Source organism: Ranitomeya variabilis, chromosome 4 (genome assembly GCF_051348905.1).
Source record: "Ranitomeya variabilis isolate aRanVar5 chromosome 4, aRanVar5.hap1, whole genome shotgun sequence".
NCBI classification, from domain to species: Eukaryota; Metazoa; Chordata; class Amphibia; order Anura; family Dendrobatidae; genus Ranitomeya; species Ranitomeya variabilis.
In genome coordinates this window covers 635,644,094-635,656,442 of record NC_135235.1, presented here as the reverse complement: position 1 = coordinate 635,656,442, position 12,349 = coordinate 635,644,094, and the positions used below count along the sequence as shown (strand labels likewise).

Sequence of the window (12,349 nt, the reverse complement as noted above, 5' to 3'; positions counted from 1 at the left end):
TAAAATACCAAGAAATTGTTACAAAAAAAAAAAAAAATATTCGCATTCTTTCTTTAATGTTTACCAAGATATAAGGGTTAACAGCACCATTTAATAGGCATCTCATCTCATTTAAAGTAATTTAGAGAGGTTTATATGATTTAAAATACGATTGTGTGTTGGTAAACCATTGTTTGGGTGCATGCATGGCAGAGCTTGCAATGGAAGGAAGTCGCCATTTGACTTTGGAATGCAATCTAGACCGATCGCTATAACGTAGTATCCCGTCAATGGGGATTATAGAGTCACAGGACACCTTGATGGCATAGGACGTCATATGAGGACCACTTTATCTAAACTGAAAAACCAAGAATTACGGGAGTAATAAATACAATTTAATTTTATTACACAAAAGTTAGTGACCTACTCGCCATATTAAATTGTGGACACGAAAGCATATCCTACATATTGTTGAGTAAACAGCAAAGCAAAAAGAAATATTTTTTTATACAGCGCAATCCTGCCAGGTTACAGCTCCAGAACCATTAAAGTAATGACAGTATTTTTCTCGACAGTCCCTTGCATCGTCTGCCATATCCAAGTGCTTGAAGAGCTGTTAAATTATCAGGTTGTGTACACCATTCCCCAGGCACAATATCTCCGGTTCTTGGGTCCACTGCATCAATGAATGAAGGAGGAGAATAGGAGCTGGTATCATGACGTCTCAGGAAATTATGGAGCACACAGCATGCCAAAACCACAAAGTCTATAGATGGCAGCTTCAAGTTGATAGCTGTGTGGAACACTCTAAACCGATTAGCCATAATCCCAAAGGCATTTTCAACCACACGACGGGCCCTCGACAACCGGTAATTATAGATTCGGCGCTCCCGTGTGAGTGTTCTCTGCGCAAATGGCTTCAGCAAATGTGGATGAAGAGGGAAAGCTTCATCAGCGATGAAAACAAAATTGAGGTTTGCTTTTGTGTCTTCATTTATTGGCGACTGCAGTTGATTGTTCCTCAAGCTTTCCCCAAATGAAGTGTGTTCAAAAACACCACCGTCGGAGACTCGACCATTCATGCCAACATCCACATCTACGAACTCATAGTTTGCATTGACAAGGGCCATGAGGATCACACTGAAATATCCTTTGTAGTTGAAAAAAAAGGATCCAGAGTTGGCTGGTTGCGTGATGCGCACATGCTTTCCGTCTAATGCGCCACCGCAGTTTGGAAACTGCCACAGCTGATCAAAATCGGAAGCAATCCTCTTCCAGTCCTCCGCCGTCTTGGGAAACTGCAAGATGAGAAGGAAACATGTACAAATTAGGTCAAATATCTTGTTGTGCACATACACTCTCATGTGGACATCCTAGAGTGATTGACGCGCAGTATGGATTAGTATAAAAAAGTCAACAATCCTGAATATGCAGGCAGCCTTTTTATCAGACGGCTTCACTGACTGAGAGGGGGTGCTAAACATTATATCGAAATAATATTACCTATAAAATTACGTTGGGAGCAGCAAATAAAAGAAGGGTGGCGCAGGATTGTAGCAGCACATGTCAGAATGGAGCCGCAAAATGGGAGCAGCACATGTCAGAATGGAGGAGCAGGATCGCAGCAGCACATGTCAGAATGGGGCCGCAGGATTGGAGCAGCTCATGATAGGATGGCGAACAGATACCAATAGAAATGTGCGCCGCCAGGGCGTAGAACGGGTTACATAGCTAGTATAATATATCAACATAACACAGCATCCCAAATTAAATAGTAGTACCTCCATATAATGCCTTAAGCTCAGCACAATGGCCTCGCATGTCTCCGGAATCACAACGCTGAGGAAAGGTCTGGAAACAGCTGCGGAAAACTGCAAATCCTGAAGAGACCTTCCTGTAGCCAGGAACCGCAGTGTCACCGCCAACCTTTCATCCACGGGCACGGCTGCACGCATCGGCGTATCACGCCTTTGTATGAGGGGCGTAACAGCAGACAGTATTATCTTGAATGATTCCTCTGACATCCTAAGGTAGTTTCGGAAATCATGAGGGTTATTATCACGTAACTCTCTTATGAGACCCATGTGTGACAATGTGGATCTTTTCTGCAGCCAGCTCCGGGTCCACATGCGACGTTTTCGTTTAGGACGTCTCTCCTCTTGGAGACGTGCTGCCTCAAATAACAGGGCAGCAGCAACGACTGAACTCTCATCGGAAGTGAGCATACTTCCTAAAAAAGAAAACAAACGTACAATAAATACACGTGCTTACAAAACAATGTTTTGACCGTTGATCTAATAACTATATATGTTACTACTGGCATAAACGGGGCAGTCAACCATGCTACAGCTCGATCTGAAAAAGGATTAATTTTTTGGGCCACGCTACAGCTGTGTACCTGAGGCTCTCTGGCCTTCTACCCTACTCTCCATAAAGGAACAATCGAGCACGCTCCAGCGTTTATCCCGTTGAAGCGCATCATCTGCTACGCTGTAGTGTTATACATACCTCTTGTGGTAAAAGTCTGTAGTTATAGTAGTTATCAAAGTCCAGGGAATCCAGCAAATTTAAGAGTTCTGTTTCCAGCACGTGCTCCAGAGAGAAATGAATAGAGCGCTCGACAGCTCCGGTTTTATCCGCTGGGAACAATAGTCCTTTGTCTGTCGAATGAGCGCACAGTATTGTACTGCCCAATCAGCACACAGGAGGTGGAGAATTTAGCGCTCCTACGTAGCCAGCTCCTCCGCCCTTTACATCGTATACAATATCGTGCACACCTTTGTCACACCATGCGATCATGCCGCCACAGCGGGACACTAGACGACGAAAGAAAGTTTCAAACGATGTGCTACGACGTACGATTCTCAGCGGGGATCCGGATCGCAGTAGCGTGTCAGACACAACGATATCGTAACGATATCGCTAGAACGTCACGAATCGTGCCGTCGTAGCGATGAAAATTTCACTGTGTGACGGTACCCTTAGCCTGCAGGACAGCTTGAATTTCTTTGAAACTTCATTGTTCTATCCTGTGTGGACTATCCTGTGTTGCAACATTTCATAAATTTTTCTCGGCGTCCATATCCAGACAGATTAGCTACAATGCCATGGGTTGTAACATTCTTGATTATGTTGTGCACTCTGGACGGACAAAAATATCTTGATCTCTGGAGATGGACTTGTAACCTTGAGATGGTTTATATACTTCAACAATTTTGGTTCTTGAGCTCCCAGACAGTTTATGTCTCCTCTTTCTGTTCTCCATGCTTAGAGTGGCACTTACAGACACACAATGCAAAGATTGAGTAAATTTATCCCCCTTTATCTTGTTTCAGGTGCGATTTTCATATTGCCTACACCTGTTATTTGCCATAGCTTAGTTTGTTTCAAGCATCTGATGAGAATTCAAAAGTTGCTTACCCACAACTTTAGAAAGGTGGCAACAGTTTTGTCTGGACTATTTTTGGGGGTTTTGTGTAAAATGATGTCCAATTTACCTTTTTTTCATTGTTTTTTAGTTGTTTCAATACATATAAAGAAACAAAAACATGTTTATAACAAAACAACATTTTCTTGAACAATTTAAAGGCTGACAACACTTTCAGCCATGACTGTTATGCTCGAGGCCAGAGTAAGGAGAGCCGCGGCCAGTGTGAGCATTGCGATGCGATCCCGGATTGCGCTAGATAGCCATATGAGTCTTCCCTTATAGTGGTGGATAAAACAAGACTGAACACAAGACCTTCACAGCAATCTACACATCATAGGGAAGATATCATGATACCTTCTCTCCATCTACCTGATGATCCTGAGGAACATTGGGATCTTCTTGTTTACAGTCTTGTTGAAGAAGAGGACGGTAACATCTCTCTGGTGTTGTCCTCTTACTGGATAGAACTGGAAGAAACACATACAGGGACTGAATTCATTCTTTACATACAGATAATTATGGGTCGTGTGTAATTAGTCCTCTCTATTACCTGGTGATGTGAGGGGCTGGGGAACCTTCATCATGACGTCCTTGTATTCATCTTTGTGTCCTTCTAAATACTCCCACGGTGACATCCTGACACCTTTTAGGAACCTGACACATAAAATGATAATGTCATCCCCCCGATCCCTTCACAGCATTACTGTATAATGTCCCAGCATTCCCAGCAGTGTCACCTCTCCAGTCAGCAGCTCAATCATCTTGTACGCGAGTTCTAGGATCTTCTCGTCATTGATGTTCTTATGTAGCAGGGGTTGAGGTGGAGGCCCTGTGATTGGGCTCAGGGGTTTTCCCCATCCCTCAGACACAGGGGCCTGACAGCGCTCACTAGAGGTCTTCTTCACTACTGTGTAATCCTGGTTATGGAGAGACACATTAATAAACCTCACTACAGACATTTCCAGAGTCCTCACCTCTCCATTTCTGTCCATCTGTTATTCCCATAGATAAGAAAGATGTAATGTGACGTCATCAGAATCTCTTACCTCTCCAGTAAGCCGGAAGAGCATCTCTAGGGTGAGGTGTAATATCTTCTCCATCTTGTCCCTGTCTCTATCCATCCTTGTAGGGTCAGTCAGGAAAATTCTGTTATATAGAAGATCTCCACTGAGAGGATCCGATATTGTAGGGACCTGAATGAGGAGAAGATGACGATGTAACATCATAAAGATCACATTTAAGAAATCTGCGGAGCTGTTACCGGCGTCACATGATCACTACATCCAGTCATGGCCCCGTGCTGCCCCCAGTATAACACACAGTCCAATTATAGTCACATACAGAGATTTACCACAAAATATCTCCAATCCAGCACAAAAAAAACAAAAAAACACAGAACAAATCTAAAATTATCTGAATCTTTCTTAAATATTTCATAAAAACAAGACAAAGTTATAAGGTGCAGGGAACATCCACAGAGATCGGGAAAGCAGAATCGGGGATGTCAGATAATGATAGAACATTATTATTAACTACAGAAAATTGTAATCCCAGTAAATGAGATTGTCCCAGAAAGGCGCTGTATAAATCGAGAAGTGGATTAGTGTCGGGGCCGAAATAATGATTGCAATTTCTAAAAAGTGGAAACTTTATTAGGCCGGTTTCACACGTCCAGATAATTCCGATACCGGAGAAATCGGTACCGGAGTTATCCGTGTCCGTGTGCTCACATGGCACATCAGTGTGGCACACGTGCGGCATCCGTGTGCCGCCCGTGTGCCGCCTGAGGACCACACGGACCGTGCAGGAGAGACAGCGCTACAGTAAGCGCTGTCCGCCCTGTGTGGTGCTGAAGGCGGCATTCATCTCTTCTCCCCCGCGGGAGAGAAGAGATGAATGATCTTCTTTTTTTTTTTTGTTAAAAATTAAGTTGCTGGGACCTCCCGGCCCCCATCCCCAGTGCGCCGCCCGGCCCCTTGCAGAAGAAATACTTACCAAGTTCCCGCGATGTCTCCTCTCTCCTCTCAGCGCTGGCCCCATCTCCTGTGTGAGCAGTCACGTGGGACCGCTCATTACAGTGAGGAATATGCGCATGGACGTATTGCTGTACGTGCTGCCGATAAAAAACGGACATGTCTCCGTGTTTTACACACGGACACACGGTCCGTGTGAAAACACGCACATGTGCAGAAACACATAGATTCTAATGGGTCTATGTGTGTCAGTGTCTCCGGTACGTGAGAAAACTGTCACTACACGTACCGGAGACACTGACGTGTGAAACCGGCCTTAGATACAATTCATAGAACAATTGTACAAATATGGAAATGGATGAATATCCCACAAAGGAGTCACAAACAAATATAAATAACTGGTAACAATATGGTCACCCACCAAAACACAAATGCTTCGTCAGGTGTTGGAAGGGGATAGGAGTGGGGAGCTTAGCCAAACATTTAAAGTGCAAGTAGCCAATACAAAAGGTGCATATAGTGACAGCAGGTGATTTCAATCCAAATATCAAGTATTAAGAAAAACTTACATAGAACAGAGACAGCGCCGATGCTGTGGACACACTGATGTATGGACAGAACAGCAGATCGATCTGTCAGTCCACTGAAGGGAAATCATAGCGCCTGTCACAGATGACAACAGGGAGATAACGCAGATCCCACCACTGCCAACAGTTTGTCAGGGCACGCAAGTCCGCTGCCTCCAATTGTCAGGACAGTTAAGCAATTGGCTGACAAGGGATGGACGAGGCTGTGGCTCAAAGCTTGTGTTCACCTTCCTGACCGGGCCAATTTTTACAATTCTGACCACTGTCCCTTTATGAGGTAATAACTCGGGAACGCTTCAATGGATCCCCCATTGATTTTGAGACTGTTTTCTTATGAAATATTGTACTTCATGATAGTGGTAATATTTCTTTGATATAACTTGTGTTTATTTGTGAAAAAAACAAATTTCGTGAAAATTTTGCAATTTTCAAACTTTTAATTTTTATGCCCTTAAATCAGAGTCATAGCGCACAAAATAGCTAATAAATAACATTTCCCACATGTCTACTTCACAGCAGCGCAATTTTTAAACTTTTTTTGGTTAGGAAGTTATAAGGGTTAAAAGTTGACCAGCGATTTCTCATTTTTACAACAAACTTTGGAAAAACATTTTTTTTAGGGACCACCTCACATGTGAAGTGATTCTGAGGGGACTATATGACAGAAAATACCCAAAGGAGACACCATTCTAAAAGCTGCACCCCTCAAGGTACTCAAAACCACATTCATGAACTTTATTAACACTTCAGCTGCTTCACAGGAATTTTGGGAATGTGGAAGAAAAAAATAATTGTTTTTTTTTACTTTTTCATGGGTAACAGGAGAAAATGGAACATACAATTGTTTTGCAATTTCTCTGAGCATGCCGATATCCCATATGTGGGGGGAAATCTACTGTTTGGGAAAACGACAGGGCTCGGATGGGGAGGCGCGCCATTTCACTTTTTTTTAATGTAAAATTTGCTGGCATAAATAGGGGACGCCATGTCATGTATGGAAGACCATGATGTGCCTAAACAGTGGAAACCCCTAACAAATGACAACATTTTGGAAACATTTTTTCTGCAAAAATCTATTTTCGCTCCAAATTTTGCATTTTCACAAGGATAACAGGAGAAATTGCACAACAAACTTTGGGGTACATTTTCTCCTGAGTTCACTGATACCCCACATATTGTCGAAAACTACTTTGAAGGCACAGTGCAAAGCTCAGAAGGGAAGGAGCGCCATATTACAGTGCAAATTTTGCGGTACTTGTTTGAGGGTGCCAGGTTAAATTGGCAGAGCCCCTGAGGTGCAACACAGCAGAAGCCCCCTTAAGTGACCCCATTTTACAAACCAACTGTCTCAATGAATTCATCTAGGGGTACAGTGATTATATTGACACCACAGGTGTGTCACGGAATTTTATACCATTGAGCAGAGAAGATAAAATAATTCACATTTTTACCACCAAGATTGTGTGTTAGCCCCAAGTATTACATGTTCATACTGGGAAATGGGTAAAAAATTGCACCAAAATGTGTCCCACATTTTCTGCTGAATGTAGAAATACCCCATATGTGGCTGTAAAGTACTGCTTAGCAATATGGAGAGACTCGAAAGGGACGGAGCGCTATTTTCCTCCTGAAGCGCAAATTTTTCAATAATAGTTTGCAGATTCCATATAAAGTGCCCCTAAGAGCTAGAAAAGCGGAATCCCCCCTCAAGTGACCCCATTTTAACAATTATAACCCTTTTGGAATTTATGTACACATGTAGTGACGATTTTGACTACATGGGTGTTTTCCAGAAACAAGCAGCAGTGAATGCTGCTGAGTGAAAATTGCAAACTGCCGTTGTAGTGACCAGTACGCCCAGCTCATGATTCTGGAGACACGCACCTGTAAATTAGGTGGTTTCTCATCACTACAGAAATGCCAAACATGTAGGCGCTAAATTTGGTTTAGGCACATAGGAGCTCAAAAGAAAGGGGGAGGCACTTTGGATTTGGGAGCAGAGAATTTGCTCAATTTTTTTGGGGGGGCGAGGAGCCATTTCGCTTTTCCAGAACGTTTGTGCTACCAGTAACGTGGAAGTGCATATTTTTCGATTAACCGATGATGGACCTGAGTGAGAGATTGCTTGTTTGTGGATTGAGTTGAAGCTTTTATTGCGAACATTTTACATAACATTTATGATCACATTTACCCGGCGCTCTACGCTGGGGGCACATCATGGTTTCCATCTAAATCTCTGAGTGACGAGACAGATGAAACCCCGATGGATACATTCTCTATAATGAGGCAGCAGAGTTACTCTGGACTCCGTCTGGCCTCTGTTCAAAAGTGTCCTTCTTTTGAGAAACACACAAAACTGTGTCCGAAAGCACTTTTATGCAATTCTAAAAAGACTGACACCACCGGATCACAGGTAAGACTGCATCCACAGTGCCTCCATCTGCCTCATTATAGGGAATCTTCCGCCGGGGGCTCTGTCTGAATCACATATTTCAGAGATTTACACAGAAACCCCGTCGTAACCACTCAGCGCAGAGCGTAGAATAAAAGTACGCCGAGCCTTACTTCAATCGGGAGGCAGAATGAAAAAAAAAATCAACAACATGTGAAGAATTGGTTTCACATATTTTTTTATGCCTTTCCTCATGCGGTATAAGTGATTAGGCGACTTTATTCTACAGGTCGGTGCGATTACAGCGATACCAGATTTATATCGGGTTTTATGTTTGGCTGCTGTCACACACTAAAAGACGCTTTTTATTGCGAAAACATGTTTTTGCATCACCACATTTTGAGAGCTATAATTTTTCCATATTTCGTCAGACAGAATCATGTGAGGGCTTGTGTTTTGGGGGGCAAGTTAATGTTTTTATTGGTACCATTTTCGAGCACGTGACATTTTTTGATTGACTTTTATTTAGATTTTTGGGAGACAGAATGAACAAAAACTAAATTCAGGAATTGCTTTTTTTTATACCGTTCCGCGTGTGGTAAAATTGACGAGGCAGTTTTATTCTTTGGGTCAGAACAATTACAGCGATACCCAATTTATACCTTTTTTATGTTTTGGCCCTTTTACACAATAAAAACCTTTATAGAAAAAATAATTATATTTGCATCGCTTTATTCCGAGAGCTATAACTTATTTTTCGGCTGATGGAGCTGTATGAAGGCTTTTTATTTGCGGGGTAAAAACAACGTTTTTAGCGGTACCATTTTTATTTACATTTGTCTTTTTGATCACATTTTATTGCACTTTTTGTTTGGCAAAATGATGATAAAGCATTGTTGGGTTTTTTAATTCATTTTTTTACGGTGTTCATTGAAGGGGTTAGAGCGGGTCGATAAGGTCACAGCGATACCAAATGTGTACTTTTGTTTGCATATATAAATATATTTATTGGAAAAATATTTTTTTTCTTTTTTGGGGATTAAAAAAAAAATAAATTTTTTTACACTTTTTTTTTACCCATTGAACCCATTCCCTGTGCGACTCTCCTCTATGTCGCTGTCACTACCGACAGCAGACTCGGAGGGGTTAAATGCCCATGATCGGTGCTTTGCTGTGGGGTGTCAGCTCTCACAAATAGCTGACAGCTGCACCAAATTGCCGTTGCGCTTAGCGTGAGGCCATGCAATTGCTACACTGTACCTATACTGCTGTTTGCGGGAACGTAGCTCCCACAGAGCAGTACATGTATATTTAGTATATACATGTATAGTTAGTATATTTAATCTGGAAACATAGGCAGTGTTTATAAAAAAAAATATATATACAAGATGTTACAAACTAGGAACAAAACAATAAGGTAGATGCAATCACATAGGATAAAAGAGATACCAAAGAAAGTTACTAAACCTGATGTCTTGGATAAGGCTCAGAGCTCAGCAGAGGGTTCTACCCTTTAGGTTATGTGTCCTCGTTCAGGATTGCATCAGGATTTGGTCAGGATTTTTCATCAGTATTTGTAAGCCAAAACCAGGAGTGGGTGATAAATGCAGAAGTGGTGCATATGTTTCTGTTATACTTTTACTCTAATTGTTCCTTTCCTGGTTTTGGCTTACAAAAACTGATGAAAAATCCTGACCAAATCCTGATGCAATCCTGAACGTGGACACATACCCTTAGAAAACCAACAGAACCCACAACAAGCTGTACCTTCCAGGACTGACAGATGACTAACCTAAATTCTGCTTTTTATTAGAACAAAGTTACGCCCACATATCGCCCCTTGGTGAGCTGATGGCTGGCTGTGGGACGTGTTAGGGATCTCATTAAGATAGGTCCCAGGTGGTAGATATTGTCATCATGCTTCTTATCATATTTTTACCTGTCTGTGGAGATAAAACTTGACCTGGATAGCATCATCCATCGGAACATTATTAAGTTGAAGGAGCAAGAATGGCCTTATGATGATGTGAGTACATGTATTATGTTTATCCCTTTATTTGATGCTGAAAATATACCTCCCATAAATATGGGATCAATAAAAACCTTCATCACTGACGACTGGCTCCAAAACATCTCAGAACTGTGTTTGGATCAGAGCAAGCTCTATCCCTGAGAAATCTACCTTCCAGTCTGGGTGTAAACAGATCCCGGTGTTAGTGTCTGGTTCTCAGAGCTGATCCTGCTATCATTACCTGGTCACAGCAGTAGTTCTTACTTCAATGGAGGTTGAAGTGTTCGCTCTTTCTCCCTTTTCCCAGCTATAATAACTCCCATATGTCCCATGTGAGTGTGATATGTCCCCTCTGCTGAGTCCTGTCCCCTCTATCACACAGTCCCTGCACAGCATTACTGATCACCAGTGCAGACTTCTCCCTTCAGCTCTTACATGTGGAGCCGGCTGTACCCTAATGTCCCGGTGCCCCCCAGGACTGAGTCCTGTCCCCTCTATCACACAGTCCCTGCTCCCCCATTACCGCTCAACAGTGCAGACTTCTCCCTTCAGCTCGTACATGATATGTGGCCGCTTCCTACATGGAAAACCCTTCACTTCCTGCAAGGCAGCATCCATCCTGCTTCTCCCCCTTGTGACTGATCACATGACTGTGATATCATCACAGGTCCTGGAAGCAGAACTCCACAGGGTCACAGAATAGAGAGAGGGAGAAACTTTGCTCAGCTTAGGGTGCTATTTGTCCTGAGAACGCCGATACCCCATATGTGGGGGAAAACCACTGTTTGGGCGCATGGCAGAGCTCGGAAGAGAAGGAGCGCCATTTGACTTTCTTAATACAAAATTGACTGGAATTGAGATGGGACACCATGTCACGTTTGGAGAGCGCCTGATGTGCCTAAACATTGAAACCCCCACAAGTGACACCATTTTGGAAAGTAGACCCCCAAAGGAACTTATCTAGATGTGTTTTGACAGCTTTGAACCCCCAAGTGTTTCACTACAGTTTATAACGCAGAGCCGTGAAAATAAAAATTCTTTTTTTTTACCAAAAATAATTTTTTAGCCCCCAGTTTTGTATTTTCCCAAGGGTAACAGGAGAAATTCAACCCCAAAAGTTGTTATCCAATTTGTCCTGAGTACGCTGATACCCTATATGTGGGGGGGAACCACCGTTTGGGCGCATGGCAGAGCTCGGAAGGGAAGGAGCGCCATTTGCAATGCAGACTTAGATGGATTGGACTGCAGGCATCACGTTGCATTTGCAGAGCCCCTGATGCACCTAACAGTAGAAACCCCCAAAAGTGACACCATTTTGGAAACTAGACCCCCCCAAGGAACTTATCTAGATGTGTTGTGAGAACTTTGAACCCCCAAGTATTTCACTACAGCTTATAACGCAGAGTCGTGAAAATAAAAATTAATTTTTTTCCCACAAAAATGTTTTTTTAGCCCCCAAATTTTTATTTTCCCAAGGGTAACAAGAGAAATTGGACCCCAATAGTTGTTTTTCAATTTGTCCTGAGTATGCTGATACCCCATATGTTGGGGTAAACCCCTGTGTTGGCGCACAGGAGAGCTCGGAAGGGAAGGAGCACTGTTTTACTTTTTCAATGCAGAATTGGCTGGAATTGAGATTGCACGCCATGTCGCGTTTGGAGAGCCCTGATGTGCCTAAACAGTGGAAACCCCCAATTCTAACTGAAACCCTATCCCAAACACACCCCTAGCCCTAATCCCAACCATAACCCTAACCACACCCCTAACCCTGACACACACCTAACCCTAATCCCAACCGTAAATGTAATCCAAACCCTAACTTTAGCCCCAATCCTAACATTAGCCCCAACCCTTACCCTAACTTTAGCCCTAACTCTAAATTTAGCCACAACCCTAACCCTAACTTTAGCCCCAACCCTAACTGTAGCCCTAACCTTAATTTTAGCCCCAACCCTAACTTTAGCCCCAGCCCTAACT

The 12,349-nt window shown here is 42.8% G+C and overlaps 1 protein-coding gene across 3 annotated transcripts in view; it reads right to left on the bottom strand.

The window, feature by feature from the left end:
* LOC143767235 (uncharacterized) overlaps positions 1–12,349 on the bottom strand; it is a 141,888-nt gene that overhangs the window by 92,280 nt on the left and 37,259 nt on the right. For 2 of the 3 annotated variants that reach the window (XM_077255418.1, XM_077255419.1), the window contains exons 2-5: positions 4,456–4,602; positions 4,147–4,326; positions 3,960–4,063; positions 3,779–3,876 (exon numbers count right to left, since the gene is read on the bottom strand). The exons of the other annotated variant lie outside the window; for it this stretch is intronic. In XM_077255418.1, coding sequence (XP_077111533.1) covers positions 3,779–3,876; positions 3,960–4,044 — 183 coding nt within the window. In that variant the 5' untranslated portion in view covers positions 4,045–4,063; positions 4,147–4,326; positions 4,456–4,602. The remainder of the gene's footprint in view (positions 1–3,778; positions 3,877–3,959; positions 4,064–4,146; positions 4,327–4,455; positions 4,603–12,349) is intronic. 3 annotated transcript variants of the gene reach the window in all.